We start from the raw sequence: 27658 nt of genomic DNA on the forward strand, positions 1-27658 counted from the left end.
AGCAGAAATTATCTCCCTTCCAGCCACAAAAATCCTCTGTGGGATACAAGCCACTGTCTGTGAAACATTTTTCACCCTGTAGCATGTTATATGAATGCTAGGAGTCATTACTTTAAATAGCAACATGTGGGCAAGGGACAGCTTACAACAATCTCAAATTGGTAGTCAGAATGAAACACATCAGCATTGAAAATAAGCCTCCCTCTCCCCATTGCCAGCTTATAAAAATAATTACTGACCTGTTTAGAAAGGGGTGGGGGGAACTGTCAAATATCCTAAATGGCTGGTTGCTTACAGCCAATTCTTACCATTGGCATTCAGGCTAGTTACTGTTTGCAGGCCTGGCAAAAGTTGTGTAGATATCATTCTTTTAAAATATTTTCCAAGTAGCTAATGCTCCTGATTTTATTGCAGGTCCTAAGCTGCATATGGAAAGCAACTGACTAAAATAATATGGCAACCGCTCAGCTCTTCTACACTGGGCCAAAGGAAAAAACATCCAAGGTATAAAACATGGGACCAGAAGAAACATTTGAAAGGGGGAAAAATGGGCTTCTAATGTATTTCTTGCCTTCTAAAACCAATAGAAGATATATCTTTGTCTTTTCAGGAAACGGTTTTGTTTCCAAACAGAGTTGCAACTGAGCAACAATCTATGATTCTGGTGAAAAGGCTGCTGGCAATTTCAGTCTCCTGTATAACATACCTCAGAGGGCTGTTCCCAGAAAGCTCTTATGGAACTCGCTATTTAGATGGTAATGGCATTGGGTACCTTTGACTCTTCTGTTTGCTCATGAAGGACACTGTGACTGGAATTCTATGATTGCAACTACAGCTATGTAATTTCACTCTAAAGAGTTTTGGGGCACTTGATCTGGATCAAGGCCATGATGCTGAGGAAAGGGATGATAACTTTTCTCAGCCATGTTACTATCGTGGTTAAAAATAACTCCAGGCTGCATATAGCCCCAGCAAGAACAAAAACAAGCAGAATGTGTGAACCTGTATTTTGTACTTACCAGGGATCAAAGCTTCCAGCAGAAGGGGATTTCCAATTGAAAACCATTGGGTGGGTGGACATATTCCTTAGCACTGTGACACATTTAGATAACCTCTTCACAGCTACTTTATAGGGCCAGATTGCATATCTAGTGCCACAGTCATGGAACTTCAACATCACATGTACTTTTGGCTGAGAAAGAATAATTGCATGTTGGCAACTTTCCAAAGAGGTTAAATGATGCTAGTATTTATTTATTTTATTTATTTTCTTTGGATTTCTGTTCCGCCTTCCCTATGAAGGGCTCAGGGTGGATTACAACATATTAATACACATCAATTTATACAGTTAAAACCACAAATAGGTTGATAAAAAACATAGTATATTATAACACATTTCACATATAAAAACATAAAAATATACATTCAGATACACATTTAGATAGTACCATTTAAGGTCAACTAAAAGTTGGATTCAATTGGTTTAGCCACTACACACATGGTTTCTCAGCTTTTCCTCCTTTCCTCCCCCTGGCAACCTATACTTGGGAAAAGTCTGGTCAAGTTGCAAAAGGTAAGTTGTGTGGTGTCTGTCTGTGGACCCAGGTGAGTTGCCTAGCATCAAGTCATAACCACTGCCACACCTGGGTGAGTTGCACATATTGCATGGTAGCAAATAGCCTGGTGGTTACTGCTGGGCCTGGCCCCCATGAGTCTTCCCTCAGGGCAGGAGGGAGAGGAGCATGGCTGGATTAGGAGGCCAAAATAGCCCTGAAAAGTGCCTTTCCCCCTCCACCTGTCTTTTACTCACCAAAGTTTGGAGGATGGCAATATTGCTGTGGTTGCCTAGCAACCCCCACAATGCCCCCCTGAGAACATCCATTTCTTAAAGGTACAGGCACTGCTTTTCTTAGGGGGGGTAGGGTTTAACTATCATATAATTTCAGACTTTTCTGCAAAGCTGGGGCTTTTCTCAGGTTTGTGGAATAAGAGCCAGAGTGGTGTAGTAGCTAGAATGACAGACTATGATTTGGGCGACTAAGGTCACTGGGTGACCTATGCAAGTCACAAACTGTTAGCCTAACCTACCTCACAGGGTTTGTTGTGAGGAAAAAATGGAAGAGAGGAGAGTAATGTAAGCCTCTTTGGGTCCCCAATGGGGAGAAAAATTGAGTATAAATGGAGTAAAATAAACAACCAAATGAAAGACTAAATAAACCTATATTGTTTGTTAAAGACTCCAGTGTCTGAATTTAAGTATCCACAGCTGGGATCACATTGAGAATGCCCTGCACTTTGCAGGCTGGTCAGGTCTGGGCGCCTCTGGAAGCTTGGAAGCTTAAACTGGAGCTGCAGGCTGAGGTTTAGGGCTGCAACAGAGAGCTTGTGCCTAGTGGACTAGTTGATCCAGCAATGCAGCCTTCTTAAACCTCAGCTTAAATAGGCTGAGAGATAGTCTGGCTAAATTGCATCTGCTAGAGGGTGCTGAGGCTCCTGAGACTGAACTGTGCCCTGGCCAGGATCCTGTGAAGCAGTATTACTCTCAGAGTCCAGTTCTTGGTCCAGTTTGGGATTATATGCTGCCAGTTGGGCACTTCACCTCCTTTGTTCTATCTCAGCCTGGGTATTCTGCCAATACTGCTCTTGCGGAATGGGAGTGGGTCCTGAAGGGCTACAGGCCTGGATTTGCATCCTAGCTAGAAGAGGTCTAATGGTTATCTTTGAGGTTAGTGGGCTCCAGGGCTGCTGGAGTATGGACGGCAGGTGCTGCTGTAGCATCAAGCCTTCCCTGATCCTGCTGGTCCTCCTAGTTTCCTGGCCTTGACTCCTCAGGCTCTTCCTCTGGCCCCTCCAAGTCAAAATCACAGAGTGGTCAGATGGCTGGTCAGTAGGGTTGCCAGGCCCCCTCAACCTCCCGGCAGGGGGATAGGGACGAGGCACTTACCTTGCGGGGAGAGGGGCATGCGCATGTGCCCCCACAAGTGCAATGACATCACTTTGGGAGTGACGTCATCGTGCAGCCCCTGGGAGTGCGCCCATGCTCCACAGGGGCTCAAAACGGACCAGATCCACGCCGAAATGGGCCTGTTTTGAGGTGCTGTGGAACGCAGAAGCACTCCTGTGCTCCACAGCGCCTGAAAACGGGCCCATTTTGCCATGGATTGGGCCCATTATGAGGCTCTGTGGAGCACAGGAGCACTCCTGCGCTCCACAGTGCCCAAAAATGGGCCCATTTTGCTGCAGATTGGTCCTGTTTTGAGGCGTTGCGGAGCGCTCCTGTGCTCCACAGCGACTGAAAACGGGCCCGATCCACGGCAAAACAGGCCCGAAACGAGCCCAATTTCAGCCAAAACAGGTTTGAAGCGCTGTGGAGTGCTCCCGTGCTCTGCAGCAGCCCCGATCTGGGCCATAATGGGCCCGATCCCGGCAGCTGCTGCACATGAGAACACGCAGATCCGCAGGGGAGTGTGCACAGAAGGTGAGCGCCCCCTGCTGGTTAGGTAAGTGGGGGCGTGGTGTGGGGGGTGGGGATCCCCCGCCCCCACCAGGGGTCTGGCATCCCTACTGGTCAGAGGGGGTTTTGATAACAGAGAATTAGATCTATTGATATCAACCAAAAGAACTTTGGGCAGAAACCAGGAATATTATGGTTGGGCAGAAACCAGGAATATTATGAAAGAAGAATGTGCAGAAACTATTTCTGTAGCCAAAAGAAAAGTATAGATGGATGACTGATGAAACTCTTAAAATTGCTTGAGATAGAAAAGAAGCAGAAGTAAAAGAAGTTGAATCAGAACTTTTCAGCAACTTGCGCAAAGAAACCTATTAAAATAACCGTGTAAAGAATAGAAGAGAACAACATAAAAGGAAGAGTAAGAGATCTGTTCCACAAAATCCAGGAAATCAAAGGGAAATTCAAACCACGGCTAGAGGTGTTGAAAGTATTTGATCAGGGCAAAATATAGAAAATGTGGAAATAATACACTGAAGAGCTATACAGGAGATGGAAGGATGACAGATTCATTCAAAGAAGAATCTTCTGATGAAGAACCAGCAATCTTAGTGAAATGAAAGCTGCACTCAAAGTAATTGAGAAAAAGAAATCACCAGGAGTAGATGGTATACCAATACTGCTACTTCAAGCTCCAGAAACTGAGTCCATCAAAATCTTAACAATGTCAACAAACATGAAGACAATGGCCCACAGACTGGAAATGCTCAATCTTCATTCCAATTCCAAAAAAAGGATACATCAGATATTGCAGCAACTATTGGATCATCACATTAATTTCGCACTCAAGCAACGTGATGCTCAAAATTCTACAATAAAGACTCTTACCATATATAGAACAAGAAGTGCCAGATGTTCAAGCTAGATTCAGAAAAGGAAGAGGCACTATAGATCATATTACAAATTTGCAATGGCCAATGAAGCATTGGTGATTATGCTTGAAACCACTGAAGTTCTTCTGCTTGCATAAGGATTTTTGCCTTCCATGGCAGCCTCTTCCTAGAGGTCCTTTATTCCTTGGCAGGTAAGACAGTTGCAGTCTGCAGGTAAAAGTATTTCCGCTGGCAGAAAAATGTTTGTGGATCCAAGCCTATGAATATAGAATAACCTTAGGAAGTTGTATTTGGATTAGTAAATGCAAAGTACAAGAAGTGTGATCTGGTGTATGTAGACAAAGACAATCCACTTTAACGTAAAATTCAAAATGACCCCTAGATTTTAAGTTATTAAGGCTGTTTGAAACCTCTGGGATTATTATTTTAAAATCATTTCATGCTACAGATGTAAGCATGATGTACAGCATGGCACGTCTTTTGCTGGAGAGGATTCTATTTTTGTGTGGTACATGGAAAGCAACTGCAAATAAGTTAACTCTGGTTTATGTGTTTTTCAGACATGTGCCTAAAAGTTCTTCGGGAAGATAAAAGCTGCCTGGGTTCACTGCAGATAGTCAAGTGGTAAGGATCAGGAACATGCAGAGTAGGTCTTAGGATCTGATCCCTGGCTCTGTACAATCTCCAGTTAAGGATAGAAGTTATATTGTTGTTACTTTACTGATTCATTATTCCAAAAGCCCTTCAGTCTATTAATGTGAGCTCCAGACTCATGTTGACAGTTCAGAATTCTTCTTTTATACATATTCTTTATACATTTCTGTCTTACCAGGATTCAGGGATGCTTTGATGCACTGGAAAAGAACTATGTAAGTTGTTATTTAATTAATTCTTAAAGTGTGTTTTAATATGCAGTTTCCTTACAAACTTTTTGTTGCTGTATGTTTGTGAGGGGGATGACCCTTCTCTGCTCAGTTGTCGGCAGATTTCTCAAGAATTATCTGTCCTGTACTGCTTGTCTTGAGTACTGCCATCGATCACCAATGTACACAACACGTTACAGAGTACAAGGTACATGCCCCGAGTAGCTTACAATCTTAGGAGAGATAGTAGAAAATAACAGGGAAAGAATATACAACTACATAAATCAGCATCGCTTCAGCTACTGCTCTTCTAATCTAAGCCTTTTTGGTTTAAAATACTTAAATGTTTTAAATTTATTTGATAAAGATCAATTGCATCTAGGACTGTATGCTGAATTTTCATGAATTTTGCAATAGGAATAAATGATGCAAATGTCCATAGATGAAATTAGTTTCAGGTTATTGTGGTTGCATGTTGGGATGTCATGTTTTAGTTAGGTTTTTAAAATAAAGGCTCTTTGCCTTTAACAGCTACAAGGACAGAGAGAAATTTTTACAAGTACACTTTACCCCAGCATTCAGACTCCTAGTACACATGATCTTAATTTAGAAATACAGGATTTTTCTTCTGCTCCTGTCCCCTTATCATTTCTACCCTTACCTTGTAAATATAAGATCCAAGGGTCACACACTGCAACTAAAAAACAATTTTTAAAAGAGCAACCTGATGCCCAATCCCACTTCCAAAGAATGTTGTGACAGGTACTAATACAAAACAGATTACATCAGTGATCTTCAACTCATGCACTGTGACCTTAGGAGAGGGGAGTGAGATTCTATAGAGCACCACATTTTTTGCTGCTTTTTGGAAGTCTTGCTACAGGTGCACTGGAGTAAAGAGCAAAAGGGACCATGCCTCTTGCCTTGGTTCAGTGTGTGCTGAGCAGTGCAATAGGATGGTGTGATATGGTTCAGAGATGGAAAGGATTCTTTTTTTAGCACAAATAGGTTCAAAGACTCCACCATGAAAATTATCTCTTGTCTCTCACACCTAGTTTATAAAAGAACAAAAACACTTTAAAATAATATAAAGTACAATAAAGTATAGTTCAACTCTTAGCTGGGAAGTTTTTTTACCAACTGTTTTGCTATAAACAAGTCAACAGAAGTTGGGACATACAGGACACAAAATTAGGGTTGCCAGCTTTCCTGCGGCATCCTTCAGTAGTTGCATAATATGGTATGGAAAGGGAATGTATATAGGACTTTAATAGAGATAGATGCAATTAAAAATATACACTGAAGTAAATCTGTTTAATGGAATGTATGTAATTAATTCAATTGGCCACAAGGTGACAGTAATGCCTCTTTCAAGTAGGTTTGAATTACATAGAAAAAACCATGCGAGTTCAGGAATTGCCATGAGGAAGGGAAGGCATCTTTTAGACTTGAACTAATGGCCAAACTATACTTGATACTGGAGATCTGATTGTATCACTCAGTGTATAATTTAGCCTCAGAGATCAGCCATAGAGGGCAATACAGATTGGGATGATGGTGCTGAAAAGGATTTTTTTAAAAAACCTAACTCCCCCTTTTCCAATTTACTCAATAAAAATTGGGATCCTTGGACTATACCAGAGAAAAAGACATACTTGCCTTTTCCCCCTACCTGGGCCCCTAGGTATATTTGAGGGGATCTGCCACATTTTAATCTCACCTTTCCTTCAAGAGTTCAGCATGGTACATAGTTTACCAACCTTTTATCCTCACAACAACCCTGTAAGAAAAAGGTAAGGTTGAGATATAGTAACTGGCCAAAGAGCTTTGTGGTTTAACAATGATATGAATGCCAGTCTCTTCAGTTCTACTTTTATACTCAAGCTGAATTTGCACAGATCAATTTCGCTGGTTCATTTACCATACTGCAGCATTTTTTTTGGTGACCATCTGTACCACATTTGCCACTATGAGTAGGTGCTCTTGCCAATATGCAGTTTTTTCCAGACTTTCCTGGGAGCACTTATACCCCAACTTTTTTTAAAAAGCCACTTAGTGTTAGGCTATTTCCTCATTCATACTATTTATTCTGTTTTTGGTGTTCCACCCTCTTCCCCCCCCCCCACCCGCTGCCAGTCCATTGCATTGTGATTGGCTACTCTCATCTAGCCAGCCACCCCCCCTCCTCCTTTCCATTCTTCCCCACTCCCCTCTTTTCTCTTTTAATTTTTTTTTAAGTTCAGCACAGGATCGATCAATCACTGGGTGGAAAGCACAGGGTGAAGTTCCCTTTTTCTTCTTTTTGCTTTGGCAAAGAGGGGAATATTGTATAGGGGGCTAAATATCTGAATATCAAAAATAAGGGTGTTAATATCAAGTTTTAGAAAGGTGCGAATGGCCATTTACAAGGCAATTCCATGCCTTTCAGCTTGACTTCAGGGAAAGTGAAGAGTTATGACCCCCGGTGCAGAAGGGGCTTCAGAATCATGTGAAATTTAGCCCTTAGCATTAATCTGTTGCTTGGATAACATTGCCCTTAATTAAAAGAAGCCAGATTTTCTAGAGTTTTCAGAAGTTGTAGTGGCTTAAAGGAAGTGATGGGTATTCACCAACTTCTTCATTTGCTGTAACCATCAAATCATTGCTTACATTATGATTTGTAGATTTTTGACTGTTTTTTTCTCCCTCCCCCAGCTACATGTGGCTGTCTTGGCAGTAAGTAGTACATGGCACATTTTATGTCTGAGAAAAGTAGGTGTTTACCTGGGACACTTCTTGTCTACCCTTTCTTGACTTGGACAAAGATTTACAGATCTCAGCATTGCATTTAATGTCAGTATCTGGGTTGCTCACACAAGTTCTACTTCCACATTTGATAAACATTCACATGAATGTTTTTTAAAAGCGCTGCCTTTGCTCATATCTGCATTGACTGATTTGGACTGATAGTGTGGAGTATAAACAGTTTAAATAACTATTTATACTGCTTTTATATACCAGTATAAGGGTGAAATACCGAAGCTATTCAACTGCTTAGGATGCAACTAAGCCCCTTACAGTGAAATCCTAAGCAGAGTTACTCCAATCTAAGCCCATTGATTTCAGTGTCATGAATATATACTGGCATAACACTGAGACAATGCCATACTGGCATAAACCTGGCAGTGGCACAGCTGTACCACAGAGGGGAGCCAGAAACAGGCAGCACCAGTGGTCTATCAGGGAAGGGCTTAGTTGACATCCTGTTGGGGGAGGTATTGGACAAAATTATTGGTATATGATATAGCCAAGCAGCAGGGCCGGATCTAGGGTTGCCGGCGCCCGGGGCAACCCTAGTCCGACCTTGCGCACGCACAGCACGTGCACGCGCTCCCAGTGCGGCGTGATGACGTCATTTTGGTGACGCCATCACGCAGGGCAGCGGAAGCAGCGTGCGGGGCTGGGAAGCCACCCGCGCCATTCGCCTGCCCCGCATGACGGGGCGGCCGGCTTGCCGCGCACCCCCTGTCCTGCAGGGCAGGCAAAAGGCAGCGCGGGGGGCTGCGAGGCCACCCGCACCATGCGTCTGCCCCACAAGACAGGGGGCGGCTGGCTGCCCCCTCTCCTGCAGGGCAGGCAAATGGCGTGAGCAGCCATGCTGCCCTTTGCCTGCCCTGCAGGACAGGGGGTGCACGGCAAGCCAGCCACCCCCTGTCCTGCAGGGCAGGCGAAAGGCAGCGCGGGGGGCTGCGAGGCTGCCCGCACGCTCCGGCAGCTGGCAGCTGCTCCCGGCGCCCCCTCCCTGGCGGCGCCGGGGGCAGACTACCCCCCCTGCCCCTCCTCAATCCGGCCCTGCCAAGCAGTTGATGTGAAATAATAAATAAGCTTTGTACTTCTGAGGATTGCTGAAAGACAAAACAATAAAATCGTTGATGTGTTAAAAATGATGTCTGAATACAGCCTAAGTTTAAATTTTCCAACCCACTAGTAGGTTTCATAACTGAAAAAGTAGTTTCTCCACTCCGTATGATAAATAAAAAGAAAAGAGTATAACGCTCCCCGTTAACAAAATCCTGAAACCAGTTTCATTGTGCTCATTTTTCTTGCTTGACTTTGTAGTGGCTTTGATACTCTAGATATTGTAACTGAAATTTCCAAAGGGGTTGAGATATACTATTAGAACTGAAATTTTTTGGGAAGCACTATGTGGTAGGTGATTTGTAAATTGACCACAGGTATCGTTCTGGGTGGTGCAGTGTCTTGAATTCTTTGACTAGGAACTGAGCTAATGGAAAACTGCTTGATTGAGGCAAAGATAGGTATTATAGTCAGTTTCACAATTTACTCAGTTTTAACATGTGGTATAGGTGTAGGAAGGAGGATAAAAAAATCCCTACAGTTAGTTTTGCAGTTTGTCTGTGACCAAGCAAAACTGTACTTTCCTTTATTTTACTGTGACAATACAAAGAAAAGGCAACATTAATTTAGTCTGCTTTCTTAAACAGATCTATACCAATCCCAAAAAACCTGAGGTAAGAGAGTCTATGAAATGGAAAATCATTTTGGCTTTATGCTTGAGCCTATATACAAGCTCCCACCAACAAGCACAAGCATGTCATATGCTTACTAAATGGGGGGAATGCCAAATTGCATGGGGGAGCAGTTCTAACAATCTTTTATAAAGCCTTCAGTCATCACTAAAGCAATGCCTCACACTACACTTTAAATTAGTTTATACAAATAATGGATCTGGCAGCAGCAGCAGGAGGGGTCAAGGCAGTCAGCCTTCTTTTTATCATCCCCACTGCTGGGGATGACTGTCCAAAAGAGGAAAAGGGGAAAAAACTAACAATTACTATTTAGAATGAAATAGGGCAGGAGTCCAGTAGCACCAGCAGCCTGAATAGTCCAGCTTAGCCCAAGCTCATCAGAACTTGGAAGCTAAGGAGGGTTGGCCATGGTTACTATACTTGCATGAGAGATCACCAAGGAAGCCTGGGATTGCTACATGGAGGAAGGCAGTGGCAAACTGACCTGTACTTGTCTCTTGCTTGGAATGCACTATGGATGGGATAGCCATAAGTCGATTGTGACTCAACAGCACATTCTTCTCCAGTGGCACCAAAAGACTAACAGAACATAAGCTTTCATAAGCCAGAGCTAGTTTCATCAGATGAATGCAGTGTAAGTCCACATATACAGTGTACATCCGTTAGACCAATACAATACAGTGTATATCCATTGGACCTAAACATCCATTAGACCTATACATTTATGTTTACAGCAGAAACATGGAGGTGAGGGATGTTACAAAGAGAGGCTAGTTTAAAACAATAACCAATTTGAAGAGTGAGTGTGGGTCACTCCCAACCATTTTTATCTAGATAAAGGTGTTTTCCTCACAGGGACAAGCATAAGTAGTTCCCCCGTTACTGGTTCAACTGCCAGTGTAGTGCTGCCACAATTGGGGCTTCTCACTAGCAGGTTTCTCCATGGGTTCCCTGCCCAGGTCTTCCAACAGTGGTCATTCCCCCATGTTGCACCAGCAGGGTTTTTTCATTTTTTTAAAACCAGCAGTTGAAGTTATGCCATTGTTGCAGAGATATGCTATCCTTTCATATCTTCTAAATGAAAGAAACTTTACTATATTCAGTTGCGGGGATGAGTGGGTAGTAAACATGCCATTGCTTGTTTAATTATAAGCAATTGTTACAAAAAAAAATTTAAAAAGAGGTGATAAAAAAGAGATGTTTCAGGCATTGATTTCAAAGGCCTGTAGTTAGAATATTTATTGGATGTGGCCAAAAGTCATGTGAATAAAACAAAAAAAAACACATAATCAAAACATAAACAACAAAGGCCCGAAGTTCCCAGTCTCTCTGTGCTGAATGTCACTGGGCAAGCAGAGTGGTGCCTTTGATGTCAAATTGCCCTCTAGTTCCTCTGAGCAAGAAATAATTGTGTCCTTCCATTGGAATTACAAAGACCAGCAATTTCTTGTGTCTCTCTGACAGAAAGTGTGATGCAAAGATCCCTTGTGAGACAGGGGATAAAAGAATTACTTGATAGTCTATGTATTAACAATTTTGGAGATAAATGTAAGGTTATGCCTGAGGTGCAAAGTCAAATAAAGACAAAATGGGCAATCTTACTTCATGTTTTTGATTCTGACTTTGGACCAGTATGGCTGCAAACAACTTTGGATTGCTACTCAGTATCTTACCAATGTATGCTATCCAGGAGGGAGGGATTTAGTTCAAAGGCAGGACATTGCTCAATTTTTATTTCCCCTCCTCCTTGCCATGTTTCCTCAGCTCCTGCCCCCACCCCGCTTGTACACTAAATCATTGCGTGGCAGTAAATGTTTCAGTGGAGCTGCTCTAAATCATATAACATAGTAAAGGCAAGAAGAATTTGCCATTTCACACAGTAAAAACCAGTTGCAAAGTGCATTGAAATTCGATTCAACGTGTGTGAAATATTGTATTAGAGAGAACAGTTCCCAATGCATCTCTGATTTTATTTTGTTTTTGTCCTTTAACAGACACTTTACTGCTCTCAATGATCTGTGTCCTCTGGAGCATGCTTAGTCCTATTGTACCTTTTCCTCTTTTGGTTAATATACAAGGCTCTATTTTCCTGCATACTTAGGGAGTCTCCTGAGTATGCAGACACCCTACCTTATTTGTGTGTAGTATGGGTATTCTGCTTTCAGGATTGAACAAACCACCTACCTTATCATCAAGAGTAAAATAAAATCATGATTAAATTGTCAGAATAAGACTGGAAATACATGTAAATAATTACATAGGCACAACATGGGGGGTCTTCTATGTAATGCTGCTGTACATGCAACAGACTTGTTTGCTGTATAGTGTGGAGTGGAGCTCCCTTTCATGTAGTATGCTAAGTGTATCTATGAAAAAATAAATTGATTGAAGGAAGAGGGAAATTCAGAAGACATCTCATTTGAATTGATCTCAGGAGACTGTGAAACAGTGGTCAGGACCCCCTTGATGATCAGAAGCATATTTGTTATAATAGCTAGTTATAGTTGGTATCCTTTTCATTTTGGATCTCTAGCATGTGACAGAACTCTACCGGTTCAAATTCAAATATTCAAAGAGTGGAGCCCAGATGGACTTTGCTAGGTACGTTTTTTTAAAGAAATTGAGAGAGATGTTGATGTTAAAGTATTTGAATAAAGAAAACTTCCTGTTATGTGCATAGGCCTTTATTTTATTTATTTTTTGTATTGTGTTTTTAATATGCAAAGTACTTCATAGTCCTTAATGGCTCACCCATCACAACATCTTGGTGAGTTCATTATAATAACCAGTTAACAGCTGAAGAATTAAATCAACCCTTCCTAAGGCATAATACCACTGAACATAGAGTCTCTCAACACGAGATGCCTTGGCGCACATTCGTCAAACGTAGAGACAGTGTTAGCCAGGAAGCGCAGTTTAAAAAGACAGAGCCTGTGGAGATCACTCAGAGGGTTTGTTTATTTCATCTTCACCTTCCCAAAGGCTCTGTCAGTTTCACCTCTCCAGTCTTAAACTGTGTAGGATTGCAACCAGAGGGCAACCAGAAATGGAAATGGGCTGGAGCTGTCTTCCATAGCTGGGCTTGGACCTGGAGGGGTTATAATGGGCTGAAGTTTCCCTTCTGGCATTTCACAGCCCCTTCTCACAGCTCCAGTGTATAGCAAAGTCTTTGCTCTGTCATCAGCTCTGTCTTTTTAAAGTACCCTTCTCAGCTAACATTGCATCTCCCAACATGTGTTCTTCACGTGTCAGATGTTTAGTGTAGACAGACTTGTAGAGGCACTTACAAATAATTGTGTACAGGATTAGATTGCATGGCTGAGAGATAACAGTATGTTAACGAAGGCTGCCTTGTGACTTGACAGACAAACTGCAATGTATTAGCTGTGATTCAAATTTAACAATTTCCCACCATATGTGGCAGAAATGAGGTGAAAATGTTCCTAAAGGGATCCACTACATATAAATCACAATGCTAAAGAGGCTCTAGGTAAATTCCAGGATGGAGCCCCAGAATCACTGCCACCCACCCCTTTTCTGGGACCAAGTAAAAGGTGGCATTCACTCCATGTCAGGTGGGTGGAAGCTGCCACTGAAAGCCAGCTGCCCAAGCCCTAGATGGGTCTAAGTGCAAGTGATAGCAGGAGCTGGTTCTATTTCTTCTTTCCCTCCTCCTTTTCGTGGACAGGCTGTGAGTTGTATGGGGCCCGTTACCCATTGGCTAAGACCACTCCTGGCAATGCTGATCTGCTTTGGCACAACAGTACTTGCACCTAATTCTGAGCATCTGTTTTCAAGCATACTAGTTTGGAGGGTTAGACTGGGCTTCTATAGCTCAGTTGTAACCTGTTTTTTTTAGCAGTTATGGCTGGACCTCTCTTTGCCATTCTTTTACAGTAGCTTGGTACAAGCTTTTATTTCTCTCTTGTTTGGGTTGTAGCACTCAAGTGAACTTTATGAACAGAGCAAACAGCAAGGAAATTAAGGAAGCAAGCATCCTGCTGATCCGCAAATTGTATGTCCTAATGCAGAATCTAGGACCACTGCCTAATGATATTACTTTGACCATGAAACTCTTCTACTACAATGATGGTATGTGGTGAGACTGCCACCCTCCTCTCCCCTGACCATTTAGTGATCAGTAAATAGCACCCAAATACAGAGAGTGAGAAACTGCTGCCATTGAATTATGTGCCAGAGTGCCAGAACTGCAGCTGGGGGCAAACTGGTATGGAATCTGAAAACTAGGTATGCAGGAGCAGTGTGAAAACGTGGATAAATGCCCAGATTGAGCACTCAGGCCACAGTCAATAGTTTCATAGGGCTATGTTGTTTGTAGAGCTGGTAGAAACAATACCACTTTCAGGCCAACTGCAGTAATGGTGCTGAAGTCACAGCAGAGTGTAGGGCAACAACTCCCACTTTTCACCTGTGTTCCACTGTGTTTGAAACCCTTGATGCTTTGCACTGTGCTCAAAAGATGCATTTTAAAAGTACCTCATGTAGTCACAATGCCCAGTAGCCTAAGCATGATTGCTTCTGTGTTTTCTCTTCCTCTATCCAACCCAGCTTTTTGCTGTATAACTCAAGATTGCATGTATCATTTGCAGTCACACCTGATGATTACCAGCCCCCTGGCTTTAAGGAAGGTGGCAGCCCAGATTGCCTGCTTTTTGATGGCAACCCAGTGAACCTAAAAATAGGATCAGTCTCTACTGGATTCCATGTGCTGAAAGTGAGAGTAACAACGGAGAGCAAAAGGATGGGGATGCTGGAGAGCAGCCTGGTTGAAGAGAGTGGTGCTACTGAGATCTCTCATGAGGGACTAGACTGTGAGGAGGAGGAAGAGAACAGCACTAAGGAACAAGAACAGGTTAGATTCATGCCATTTCCAAAATATATTGTGTAAGTTGGGAGAGATGGAGTTACATACAACTATACATCTAAAAGGGATTGCTCATTATATATTTAATCATCTATGGGAGGTATCTGTTCACTCTTTCTTTAAGGCAGGACAATGTAGAGGCTGCTAGGTCCATTGCTGAACAGCTGTCATGTTTGAGAAATAATTTCTAAGCACATCTTAAAGGATGGTTTTTTAAAAGAAACTACAATGGCATAATCCTCTGAGTATAAAACTCAGAGGGGGAAATGGTTGCTGTGGGGACTGAGGAATGAGAATGCAGGGGACTCCGGCATCTGGAAGCCCTGTTGTTGCCGAATTACATTGGCAGTCACAATAACAATAGGACTTCCAAAGGAAACTTGCTGTGTGAAACAGCCCTATATGATAAATGTGAGTCATATTGGCTGCCTTGATGAGAAAGTAGGCTTCTTTTCTCTTTGATACTGTCCACAGCCCATTTATTTTCACTTTTATTAGGTTCCCATATGTGGCCCAACTAGTTCAGAAATATTTCACATTAGTATATCAAACACCACTGAAAGAACAAAATCCTTGTGCTGTGGAGTACATGAAAGTCCTGAAACGTTTGAACTCCCACTGTAGGAACAGTGCTACTGGATCCTTGCATACAGTTGAAGGCTCAGGTCTCTTCTGTATTTGTAATCCATCAGTTTCTAGGCATAATTCAAAGTACTGGTTCTTACCTTTAAGGCCCTAAATGGCTTGAGGCCAAAGTATCTGAAGGAGCATCTCTTCCCATACTATCCAGCCTGTTGGTTTTGATCTGCCTCTCAAGCCCAGCTCTCTGTGCCCCCATTTTCAGAGGTGGGACAGATAGCAACTAGACGGCATTTTCTGTGATGGCATCTCACCTTTGGAACACTCCCTGTTGAGGCTTGCCTGGCACCTACTTTACTTTCTTTTAGGTGCCAGGCTAAAACACATATTTTTAATTAAGGGTTTATCTGATCAGTTTTTATTGGGGTACTTCTCTTTTATGGATAGTTTTATATCCAATGGATAGTTTTCTAAGGGTTTGTTTATTTCTACTGTGGGTTTTAACTGTAAGCCACCTCAAGCGGGACTATGAAGAGTTGGCATAGAAATGTTCTAAATTAAATAAATAAACAAACATGGAACATCCAGGTAAGGGATGAGAAGACCAAATGCGCCTTCATATATGGAACATTAAAATATATTCAGATCCACTGTTCTGAGCTGGCCCAGGCCTTAAATCTAGCCTCTGCCATAAACCTGGTGATGGCAAGCTACTCCCTTTCAGTCTAGTCCCTACAATATGAGGATAGTAAAATGCCTACACTACATGATCGTTCCAAGGATTAGTGACTAGGAAATATATGTGATCCAAAAAGCAATATGTAAACTATGATCATAAAGGGGAAAAAGGAACTAACAGCTATGCCTACAACATGTGCAACTATGTACAACATAGTTAGGAGAACTGGGACAGGATTCATTTTTTAGAAAAGACGATAATAAGAACCTAAATATGAGAAAAGGTACTTCTGTGCTCCTACTTGTGGCAAGATTCATTTTTTTAAGGAAAAGATGCTTTTTCTGAAAAAATGGGGGACAAGAACATCACTAGAGGGCTTTGAGTTTAAGGTCTTGTGCATATCAACTTGCACTTCTTCCTTGAATCAGCAAGTCCAAATATGCTGACTCACTGAACATACAGTAGGGCTCTAGTGCATTAAAGTTGCATGAGTCATTCCGTGCTCCAGATCTGCATGGACTATCTGGACACTTCTGAAGGCAAGGAGTAGGCATACACAGTGCCTTTTACTTTCTTCTGCCGAGGTAACCTGCCAATTCTCATTTTCATTGGTATTTTTTTATCAACAAGAAAACTGACCTCTTCTTTTCTGCTGACACACTTGACATGATCATGTGGCCACTTCAAGGAAAACGGAAATCAGATCACTAGACAAAAACAGACCGGTGGCCTGGAAATGCCATTACTTTTTGAATGATTCATTCATTCTGTTCCTCACCAAAGGGACTTTCCCTTCCTATTGTCTCACTTAGGAAAGGAAGTAAAGCACATAAACAGCACATACTTCAATGGAATCAGGGAGGCAGTAATAAAAAAATCACAAAAACTTTGAACAAAGCACTGTGAGTCAGAAACATGGATTCAGATTGTGCTTAAGTACAGCAAAATAAAGGCGAGAGAGTCCAAAGAATATGTGAGGGTGGTCTGTCCCCCCTGCCCAACCTAGTTTAACTGAAGAACACATTATTTATCATTGTCTTTGTGTCTAAAATTGTTTCAATACTTTTTCTTTAAAAGCAAAGCCATTTGAGGAGGGGTGAATTCCAAAGTAGTGGGGAAGGGAAGGAGTGTTTAACACTCCCCACTTTAAAAAAAAAAAGACATTCTCTGGCAACCCAGACTATAAGAGATAAAGTGTTTTTTTTTTAATTTATTGGTGAGTATAACATTCAAATTTAATACATACAATCACTTAATAACTAATTAACCCTATCCCCCACTCTTTTCCTCCTTCCTCCCTATCGACTTCCAACAGCTTTCCAACCCATAACCCCTCTTATTACTTAATAAAATCCCTTACTCAAAGCACATTCTAAAAATTTTTCCCAGATATTTTATCATTTATATCAAATATACTATCAATATAGTACACCTCTATCAATTATACTATCAATATAGTATACAACTTATAACCCTTAATATAGCAGACCAGTATAATATAGCATAACATATAACAAAAATCTTAATTTAAACATATTCTATTTCTTTTAAACTTATATTCTATTAAATATACTACTATCAATATAATATGTATTATAAAACTCTTACTGTGTGCCATGCCACCAATGTGGCACAACACACAACACCATTTTACATAATCATATATTATACAACCTGATCCACTAACATTATATATCATTTATAATATATATAGTATGCCCCATTAATGTATTCATTTAACTATACTCTTATTCATATACTCTGAAAGAAAATTCCCCTAATCCTTTTACTAGCTTAGATTGTAATTACATTTCTCCCCAGTACTGCTTGGCTACTTCACAAGTCCACCACATATGATATAATGATCCTTCATGCTTTCTGCATTTCCAACATTTGTCCGACATATTGGTATTTCCTAGCGCAATTTTCTTTGGTGTTAGATACCATCTGTAGATCATTTTGTACACATTCTCTTTAATGTTCATACAGGTTGAAATCTTCAGTGTATTTTTCCATAGATGCTCCCACGCCTCCATCGTTATCTCTTTATGAAAATTTATTGCCCACTTCACCATCTGGACTTTTACTGTCCAGTAAAGTCCAGTAAAAGTCATGCGATAAAGTGTTTTTAAATAACTTTTTAAAAACTCTCCCTCAGCCTAATTGAGCTCACAGGGCTGTTATTGTGAGGATAAAATGAAGGAGAGAAGCTACTTTTGGTCCCCTTTGGGAACAAAAGCAGGGTATAAATAATTAGCTGTCCAAGGAACCAGTGTTTTTGCTAATGGTAGATGTATAAATGTGTTTGATATCAGTCTATTATATCTGCAGAAATCTTTTAAATTTTGTCTGCTGCGTTCTCTTAGCAGAAGTGAAACTTGGCCATTTCATAATTCCATCTCAATGTTCCCATCATTGCCATCACTTTTTTGTTCAGCAAAAGCTTCAGATTTATCAGGATGTGTGGTATATGGGTGTACAAGTGTGCTAACTCTGCATTTATTAAGGTTTTTTTCAAAAAGCTGACTGTGCAGTTCTGGGATGTACATAAAAAGATGTGATCATTCACATCTGAGGAAATGAAATGCAACAAGGCTGCTATTTTGTACACACCATAAGGATTTTTTCTCATGGTAGTTTGCTTGAACAGAGAACATGTCAGCACTATTGTTGTTGTCCAGGAGTCAAATGTCTTTTAATGCCTTGGGAGCCAGGTTGAATGGCAAAGTATAAGCTTTAAAATAACATATGCCTTGCTAGTCATACTAGCTACTGAGGCATGTATTCCCAGCCTGGCAGACCAGTTGCAATGGAATCATATTTCATCAGCAATTTGCTGCTCTTAGAAAATGTGATGTTTCCAACCAGCTATTGCTCCAGTTCTCTCCATACACTTTTCACTGATAGAGGTGTCACTGGGGAACTGATGGGGCAATCATATGAGATTTTAAAAAATAAAATAATTTCTTTATAGCTTCCTTCTCCACTCTTATCCCTGGAACTGTTACCTCCATCCTTTGGCAGAATTGTTAGCTTTCCAAGGAGAAACAAGGTGGAAACACAAAGTGTGAAAGCAATATCTGCGTGAAAAGGAACGTTCTGAGACAAAAGGTATCCAGGGAGCAGATCTTGAAATGAGAATGTGTTTCTTGCATAGACACTTTTCTAATGATGTAAATATACCCAAAAGTCAGTGGAGATTCTTCAATGGAGGGGATTTCCATAAAGGGATGGCTTCACTTTCCCTTACTTTTCACACTTCCCATTGTCATATTTGGTTTAAAAAAACTGAGGTATTTGGATTTTCTGAAAAGCTTGCTCTTTCCCACTTTTTCTTTCTGTCTAATATAGCTGTGTAATAAAAGCCCATTCATGCAACAAGTTTAATGTGGCAGCAGCATGGCAAAGGCCATTTTATGGCAGTCACTGCTCTTGTGAACATGCTACATGTTAAGAATACAGGTTGGTACATTCTGAAAAGCTTTCAAAATGTGAGTTAAAATACAGTGTAGTAAGTTCCACTATGTATGGATGCATACTTGGCTCCAGTTTGCAAAAAATGGCAAGGTGACCCCCTTTCATCCTACTACCATATCAAATTAATATGGTGCTTTGGGTTTTTATAAAAAGTTCAGGGAAAGTTATACACAAATGCATGAAACATTGTATGGCAAATGAGAAGTTCTCATTTAAAATCCAATCCCAGTCATGAACTCACTAGACGTCCTTTGGCAAGCCAACATCAGTCTCATCTTCTCATCTACAATGAGGGGATAATAATGCCAAACCTGTTTTTTTTAAAAAAAAAGAAAAAAATGTAGTGTCACAAAAGAAAATCCTAGAGAAAGATGAATGACTATTAATGTTGAAGTTCCAATAAATAATTTCAGATCCATAACAGATGATAAATCAACAAAATTTCTTGCATGATATTTTCACAGGGCATCATCCAGTTTCAGTAAAGAATAAAAGGATACCATTCTCTCTTAAATAGTTCATATGAATCTTTTTTTTTCTCACAAGTGTTTGTATGAGGTTGGTCTACTCATGAACATAATATTCCAAGTTTTCCACTTCTAAATGTCTCTTGATGTCTTGCTTCCAAATTTGCAATAAGATTTTTTGCTGGTCAACTGATAGGTTACATGATATATATGTACTTTCTTTACTACCCCTTTTAAATATCCAATTAAAACTAAAATCAGAACAGAGATGAATATCCAGTGATTTTACCAAATTCAAAAAACATCTGTCCATTAAACCTGTGCCTCGTCACAGTGTTGCCAAACATGAATATATGTTTCTGGAGACTTTTTAGCCCTCCAACATAGTGTCAAACTTCTTTATAGTGTTTTTGTAAGCAGTTATGTTAATATATGTGACACTATTTGAGGACGTATACAACATTTTTATTTATATATAACCCACTTTTCTACTAATTGTTCACCTTAACAATTTACGACCTGTCTCTTCGTACTCAAAAGAGATTTTAAAAGAATTTAAACTCTGAAAACTGTTGCAAGGCCTCTTACTTGAGGAACCATGGCTGAGAAATTGATTTTTTTAAAACTACAAAGTCATTATCTCAACCATTTACAAGCAACAGTTTATCTCTTGACCTTTATTATCTTTGTACTGTATCAAACTGAAGCTTCCAAGAACATCTCTTAAGCACATCCAGAGCAACATGACATAAACAGTTCAGAGCTCACTCTTTTCTTTTCAAAAGCCATTTCACACATCACATAGTGACAAATGTGAATTTGCCCCAAGGTGCAAAACACTTAGAAGTTTTTCTATCCACCTTTGTTTTGTTTGGTGGCTTATTGCCAAGGAAATACCAAAAAGAATAATTGGGGACAGTTTCAATCTCTCTCTCTTCCCAACTTCTTCCAACTTAGAGCTAGCTCTATAGCTGCCCTATGTGAAAAGTCCTGTTCTTTGAGCGTTTTCCAGAGTTGCTTGTCAGATCTTTAATTCTGATACTTCCTGCCACCTTCCATATGTTGTTTACTGCATTGGGCCAGCCCTTCCTGAGTTTTAATGAGACTTACATTTGTGTTTGCTCCATTTAGAAACAAGAGTTTGATTGCAGATTAGAATTTATACTGCTTAGATAATTTGGCCCTCTATTCTTGTCTTATCCACAATCATTGAGAATAATTGTTATTTGGCTCCCCACACATAGGACCAGTCAGTCTTACAATTCTGTATTATAAGCTTATAGTATCATACTTTTATCACAGATAGTAGACTGAAAGACGTTGGCTTGCCCAAGACTGCACTATTGAGCTCATTTAACTTTTGAATGGAGGGACGGGGGCTTCTAGCTCATAGCACTTTCTCTTAAACATAATGCTGATATTGGGGGGGGGAGGGTTGTAGCACATACTCTTATCTACTATACTACTACATTACTTCCTGACTCCTGTATACGAGGCTGCTTTTGCTATCTAAAACCATGATGATGGTGGAGAATGCCATCAAGTCATAGCTGACTTACGGCAACCCCTAGTGGAGTTTTCCTGGCAAGAGACTAATAGAAGTGGTTCGCCATTACCTGCCTCTGCATAGCAACCCTGGTCTTCATTGGAGGTCTCCCATCCAATTACTAACCAAAGCCAACCCTGCTTAGCTTCTAAGATCTGAAGAGATTGGACTTACCTTGGGTATCCTGGTTGGGGCATCTAAAACCATAGCATTTGCCTTTTGTGCCACAAGATTGCATGGTTTACTCATGTTCAGTTTCATTTTTGCTTCTCAATACTACTACTACTACTTAGCTATTTTTCATCACTAGCTTATTTATTTGGCTCTTTGTTCCTAAATATAATTAGCTAAACTTCATTTAATTTTATTTTACACACACACGTGCACATAGCCCAGCTCTTGTATTTATTATCATGAATTAAACCTATTTGGGGAGGGGATCCTCCACTTTTCATGCAGCAGATCCCTAGTTCAATCTCTGGCATCTTCAGTTAATAGAAACAGGCAGCAGATGCTGTGAAAAACCTCTTCCTGAGAACCTGGAGAGCTGCTGCTTTATTGAGTAGACAGTGCTGACCTTGATGGATCAATGGTCTGATTCAGTATACGGTAGCTTCATATGTGTAAATATGTGTGCGGGGCAGGGCATGGCTCACTGGTAGACCATCTGCTTTGAGGCAGAAAGTCTCATTTTCAATCCTCCACATTTTTTACTTTAAAACGATCAGGTAATGTGTGATGTGAAAGACCCGAGAGACCCTGGACAGCCTCTTCCAGTCCAAGTAGACTGCCAGAACAATGGTGTGATTCAGCATGTCAATTTCAAGATAGATACATGGTCTCTGAACTTGCCAGACCTGTGGAAAAGGGAATTCCAGCTTTAAATCAAAGCTTTCATACAGTGAGCAAAGGGGAAAGGAAAAGGAAAATAAATAAGATAATGAGAGATTGGAATCAATGGTTTTGTGGCAACATGTTTCCATTCATTATCATCTGATCTGTATGAATTTGAGGAGAGATGGGAATTGTGTCAATCTAGCCCAGCAGGCACTATTCATTGGGAAGTTCTCGTGCACAAACTATAGAAATGAATGGGATCAGCACAGATCATTCTGCAGTTCCCATTTATGTCCGAAAAGCATCTTAGTAGATGGTGCCCAACAAGATACACTTTTATTTTGTATAAGGCCGTGTCACTGTTTGTCTAGCTTCCAGTCATTTCAATGGGGCTCACACTGGAGAACATCTTATACCCCAGGCAACTGGTATGTGTATGTGGAGGGGGGAGATACCATGTGGATTTTCTCCCTCGAGCATCAAAATATCTTGAACTGACATTTGGAATCGTTGCACATACCACTTCCTTGGAGCTAGCGGGTTTGTGATCACCAGTGCTTGATTTTTTTTAAAAAGAGCTGCTTAAAGAGCTTATTTCCCTATGCAGCAAGATAGTCACGCCAGTCAAATTACACTCTTCCCTTTTTACTGTGTGAAGAAATCACTGCAGATAGTCAATAATAACAGAAAGCTGTGGGAATAGATTCCTCCATATGGTAGTATCTGCATTCACTCTTAGGCCTGTTTGCTTTCTAACCATTTGAGGTTTCCTGCCCTTCTATACAAATAGTGTATTTTTTAGTTAAGGTAAAATAATATTTATGCGAAGCCTAGAAGAAAGCCTAGGCCTTGAAAGCACCATATCTGCAAAGGAAATGTGGTCACTGTGGTTGTTTCTGTGCAAATACATTAGACTGTGTCAAATTGCTTAGTGCTGACAGAAGCAACCAATAAACTTGCACGGGAAATATCAACATAGGGCCTGGCTATGTAGTGTTTGGATACAAAACTACATGCAATCCTTGTTGTATTAAAAAGTTCAGAATTCTGCATCAAATGTTAACCAATATGTTTTCTTAAATATATTTTCTTAGATTTATGATTATGATTAATAGTCATAAAATAAAAATGTGGAGGGATGAAGCTGACTTAAGAGCAAGGGACATAAACAAGACAACTTACTGCAATGGCACAGAGCTTGGCACCACTTGGAAAGGGTAGTTACAGCATCTTCTAGGTAATGGGGCATTGTGTCTGTCCTCACAAGTCTGGGGAGAGGCATAGGAAGAAGCATATGCAGCTGGAAACCAAGAACAGGCACCTCAATCCAGGAGGAAAACCTTATAGGGTCACAGTTGTGGTCAATTAAGAGCAAACCTATTGCAAATAAAGAGGAGGAGCCAGCTGACCATTTCTATAGGTGCCATAGCCCCCTTGACCATGCTGGTACCTCCCCACACTTCCACAACAAAATAAGCTCATTTTTCGAGTACATGCAGAATGTCTTGGGTACTCTACAACAAGCAAATAGACTAATCATTTAAGGAGGGGGCAAGGCTCAGTTGTAAAGTACTTGCTTTCATTCAGAAGTTCTGACATCTCTCACTAAAATATCTTAACCACAAGTCTGGAAAGCTGCTACCAGTCAGAGTAGACAAGTGAAATGGACATGGCATAAGACAATTTCATATGCTCAAAGACAGTGTTTTAGAGTGTTCAAAGTGCTTCATATATATTACTCAATAATCCTTACAGCATTCCTGTAACGTAGGCCAGTAATATTATTCCTAATGCAGATGGAGGGCAAGGCAGAGAAAGAGAAAAGTGGCTTAACTAGAGCCATTCAGTGAGCTAATGGTTCTTGTGAAAGTTGAACCCAGAAAGTAAGTTTGTTAATATACTTGTAGTTAATCTTCTGACTAAATAAGGCTCACAGGCTAAGCTTGGTTTATAAGTAAGCATGTTCTATTCAGTAACAGTAAAGGCATTTGCAATGGCAATGGAAATTCCAATGGAAATTCTAATAACATTCTGACTAGGATTGCCAGGTCCCCTTACTGTCCTGGTGTCAGGGGGGAACCCAGCACTTACATTCCTTGTGCTTCTGGACGCTCCTTGTTTGCACATGGCCTCACACCGCAGCCACCACGGGCAGGCATCTGCGGTGGCGCAAGCAACCGAGCGGGAGAGCTCGGAGGCTACCCTTGCACCGTCAGAGCCGCCCGACGCGTGGGGGGGGGGGTGTTCGGCCGGCTGGCCGCAAGTGCCGAAAACCCTTGCGCCACCCCTGGGGAGGACATTCCAAAGGTAAGGCGCAACCACTGAAAAAGTCTTGCCTGTGGTCAGCATCCACCTTTCCTCTACAGGCAGGGGCATAGAAAGCAGGGCTTGAGAAGACCTTTACTGGCAGCGTAGACAATATGAGAGGAGGCTTTTCTTCAAGTACCCTGGCCCAAATACTTTCAGGGCCTTAGAGATAAGAACCAGCACTTTGAATTGAGCCTGGAAACATTTGAGCAACCAATGGCAGTATGGTCCTAGTATCCTGTCTCCAGTAGTAACCTAGATGCCACATTCTGGACTAACTGAAATATCCATACAGTTTTCAGATGCCAGTGTTGAACACATTACTGTAATGTAATTTGGATGTGATCAGAGTATGGATCACCATGGCCAAATGATTCTTTTCACGGAAGGGTCATAGCTGGTGTACCAGCCAAAACTGACTAAGGGCACTATGTGCCATGAAGGAGACCTGAGCCTCCAGCCATCGGCCAGGATCCAACAATACCTCCAAGCTATGAACCAGCACCTTCAGGGGGAGTACAACTCCTTTCAGGACATGCCTCAGTCTTGTCTGGCCTGAGCTTTAGTTTATTGGCCTTCATCCATCCTATTACCTTCTCCAGGCACTTGTTTGGGACTTATACAGTCCCACTTGACTCAGATATTAAGGAGAAATAGAACTGGATATTATCTGCATATTAGTGGCACCTAGGGTTGCCAGATCCTGTTACCCTCCTGGTGGAATGGGGGCAGGGGGGGTCCAGCACTTACCTTCTGAGTTCTGGGAATGATATTGCGCAGGCCCTGGGCCCAAATCATCCTGGTGCAAAGTGCGGGAGCATTCCTGGGACCTGCATGATGATTTCACTCTTGAAAGTGATGTTGTCGCTCCACTCTGGGAGTGCACCTCGGGAGGCCTGTTCCCCTGCCTTTTCCTCCTGCTGGCCAGGTGAGTGGTGGCAGGGGATGGAGGCTGGGAGTGGGGGGTTCCCCACCCCCATCAGGGGCTGGCAACCTCCTACTGCCATCTCACGCTATGTCTCCAGAAGATATGTCACCATACCAATATGTGAATTATGGATCTTTTTAAATGGTGGAGGAGCGAGCAGGGCCGGTGCCAGGGTTTCTGGCACCTGAGGCAAGATACGTACTTGTGCCCCATGCCCCGTGCACACACATGACATCACGCAAGAGCGTTCCCCTCATCTGAGGCGGGCGGCAGCGGCTAAGGGGCAGGGAGGCGACCTGCTTCCCCGCTTGCTGCCGTGCAGCCTGGGTGCCTGGCTTGCCGGGACCTGAGCTGAGGCAGGCAGCACCAGCGAAGGGGCAGAGAGGCAAGCGGGGACGCAGCCTGCTTCTGGGTCAGGGAGGTCGTCAGGGGCCAGCACAGCGCCTCCTTCAGAGTTCAGTGCTCGAGGCAGCTGCCAGCACTGCCTCCATGGATGTGCCAGGCCTGGGAGCGAGACAAAGAAAATGGTATTGTAGTAGTCAGCTGGACCTGCAAAAATGCACACCTTCCCATCCACTGTATACAAACATGCTTTGACTGTGATTTTTGGGAAAACATCATACCAGATCAGGTTTGAAAAAGATTGCAGCAAAGCAAGGAAAAACACAGGAAGGGGATGGTTCGAGGACAATGTAGATGCTCAGGCGGGGAAAACCCTCTGGCTTGAACATCAAATTGAAGCAAAACTTCCATGTAGAAGCAGCTCAATCACAAGTCTTCCTGCATTTTGACTGGTTTAACTCTACGTTTATAAAGTCAAAGCTCTGAACAATCTTCTTTTCCTTGGTGACTTACAGGCACGGAGAGTGGACCTTGCATTTAGCCAAGAGGAAATGGGTGGTGCAGTGAAAAGGAGGAAGGTCAGTGAGCCAGTCAGTTTAATTCCCACAGCTCACCAATTATGACTGCTGTGGATGGGGTTGCTTTGACTGTAATGAATTAGTAGGTATACTTCCTGTTTGCACAATCTTCAAAGGTTTATATCTGTCTTAGCTGACTTAGCTCACACAGTACATATTAATGTTTTTTCTCTGATTGTATCTGGTTTTCAGTTTTAAAACTTGTAAACTATTGATAAAACAATTAAATGTATTGCCAAATGGTGCAGCCATCCTGATGATATATAACTGAGTTAAAAGGTCAATCTACACAAAGATTCCACTGAGTACTGGAGTTTTGTAATACGTTATGCTTTTAAATATGTTTATTTACAAATATGCAAGTTGAATATGGAAGCAGGACTGGTTCCTCCCAAAATCTACAGGCCTTTAGCAGCCCTTCAGAAGGTTGCTTGCTGCCAAAGAGGAGCAAACAATCCAGACTTCTGACTATATTCAAAGTGCCAAACTGCAACCCCTCTCACCCATACATGCCGAGTGTGTCCAATACCTAGAAATCATATAAATCATACAGCTGAAAGGGACCCAAATGTCATCTAGTCCAACACCTCCTTGCACAATGCAGGAAATTCACAGTTATACTGCCCCAGTGACCCCTGCTCAATGCCCAGACGAAGGCAAAAAACCTCCAGGCTCCCTGACCAGTCTGGCTGGAGGAAAATTCATTCCTGACCTCAAAGTGGCTATTGGCATTACCCTGGGTACATAGGAAAGGGCCATGAGAACCAAACACAAGGCTCATCCCTTCCTGCCCTCCCTCTCGTGATCTGCCTACGTTCATATTGAGTAATAGCATCAGCATTGCTGGCAGATGGCCATCTAGCCTCTGCTTTAAAACTTCCGAAGAAAGAGAGGCCACCACCACCTTCCAAGGAAGCCTATTTGACCGAGGAACCACTCTGACCATAGGGAGTTCTTCCTAAAGTTTAGCTGAACACTCTTGGTTTAATTTCAACCCAATGGTTCTGGTCTAACCCTCTGAGGCAACAGAAAACAACTCCACTCCATTCTCTATGTGAGAGATCGATAAGGTGGAGGAGAGGAGTAAGATATTATAAGCTACTTTGGGTCCCAATTAGGGAGAAAAGCAGGAAATAAATAAAAAATGTAAAAACCGAGGGGAAAGGGGGGAAGAGGAGCACTCTTGAAAATATTGCTGCATCTGCATTTCTGCTCAAGTGCAGTGGAGAAAAGGGGAAGGAGTTGGGGGTTGGGGTCAGCAGCAGTAGCAAGCAGAGAAAGAACAGGCTGTATGAAC

At 41.8% G+C, this 27658-nt stretch overlaps 1 protein-coding gene across 1 annotated transcript; it reads left to right on the forward strand.

Moving 5' to 3' along the window:
* The first annotated feature begins 453 nt into the window (after nucleotides 1-453).
* On the forward strand, nucleotides 454-26406 carry HORMAD2 (HORMA domain containing 2). The gene is made up of 10 exons (XM_054995861.1): nucleotides 454-504; nucleotides 611-755; nucleotides 4905-4968; nucleotides 5177-5213; nucleotides 7902-7922; nucleotides 9692-9718; nucleotides 12270-12337; nucleotides 13677-13828; nucleotides 14347-14609; nucleotides 26299-26406. The coding sequence occupies exons 1-10, from the start codon at nucleotides 454-456 to the stop codon at nucleotides 26404-26406; spliced, it is 936 nt and encodes a 311-aa protein (XP_054851836.1).
* Nucleotides 26407-27658: the final 1252 nt, after the last annotated feature.

Source organism: Eublepharis macularius, chromosome 13 (genome assembly GCF_028583425.1).
Source record: "Eublepharis macularius isolate TG4126 chromosome 13, MPM_Emac_v1.0, whole genome shotgun sequence".
Classification (NCBI taxonomy): Eukaryota; Metazoa; Chordata; class Lepidosauria; order Squamata; family Eublepharidae; genus Eublepharis; species Eublepharis macularius.

Bases quoted from the DNA above. Each gene is read 5' to 3' on its own strand.
- HORMAD2 (XM_054995861.1), top strand. From the start codon at position 454: ATGGCAACCGCTCAGCTCTTCTACACTGGGCCAAAGGAAAAAACATCC. The intron at 7,923-9,691 runs GTAAGTAGTACA...TTTCTTAAACAG, and splicing joins TACATGTGGCTGTCTTGGCA to ATCTATACCAATCCCAAAAA. The intron at 9,719-12,269 runs GTAAGAGAGTCT...TTGGATCTCTAG, and splicing joins CCAATCCCAAAAAACCTGAG to CATGTGACAGAACTCTACCG.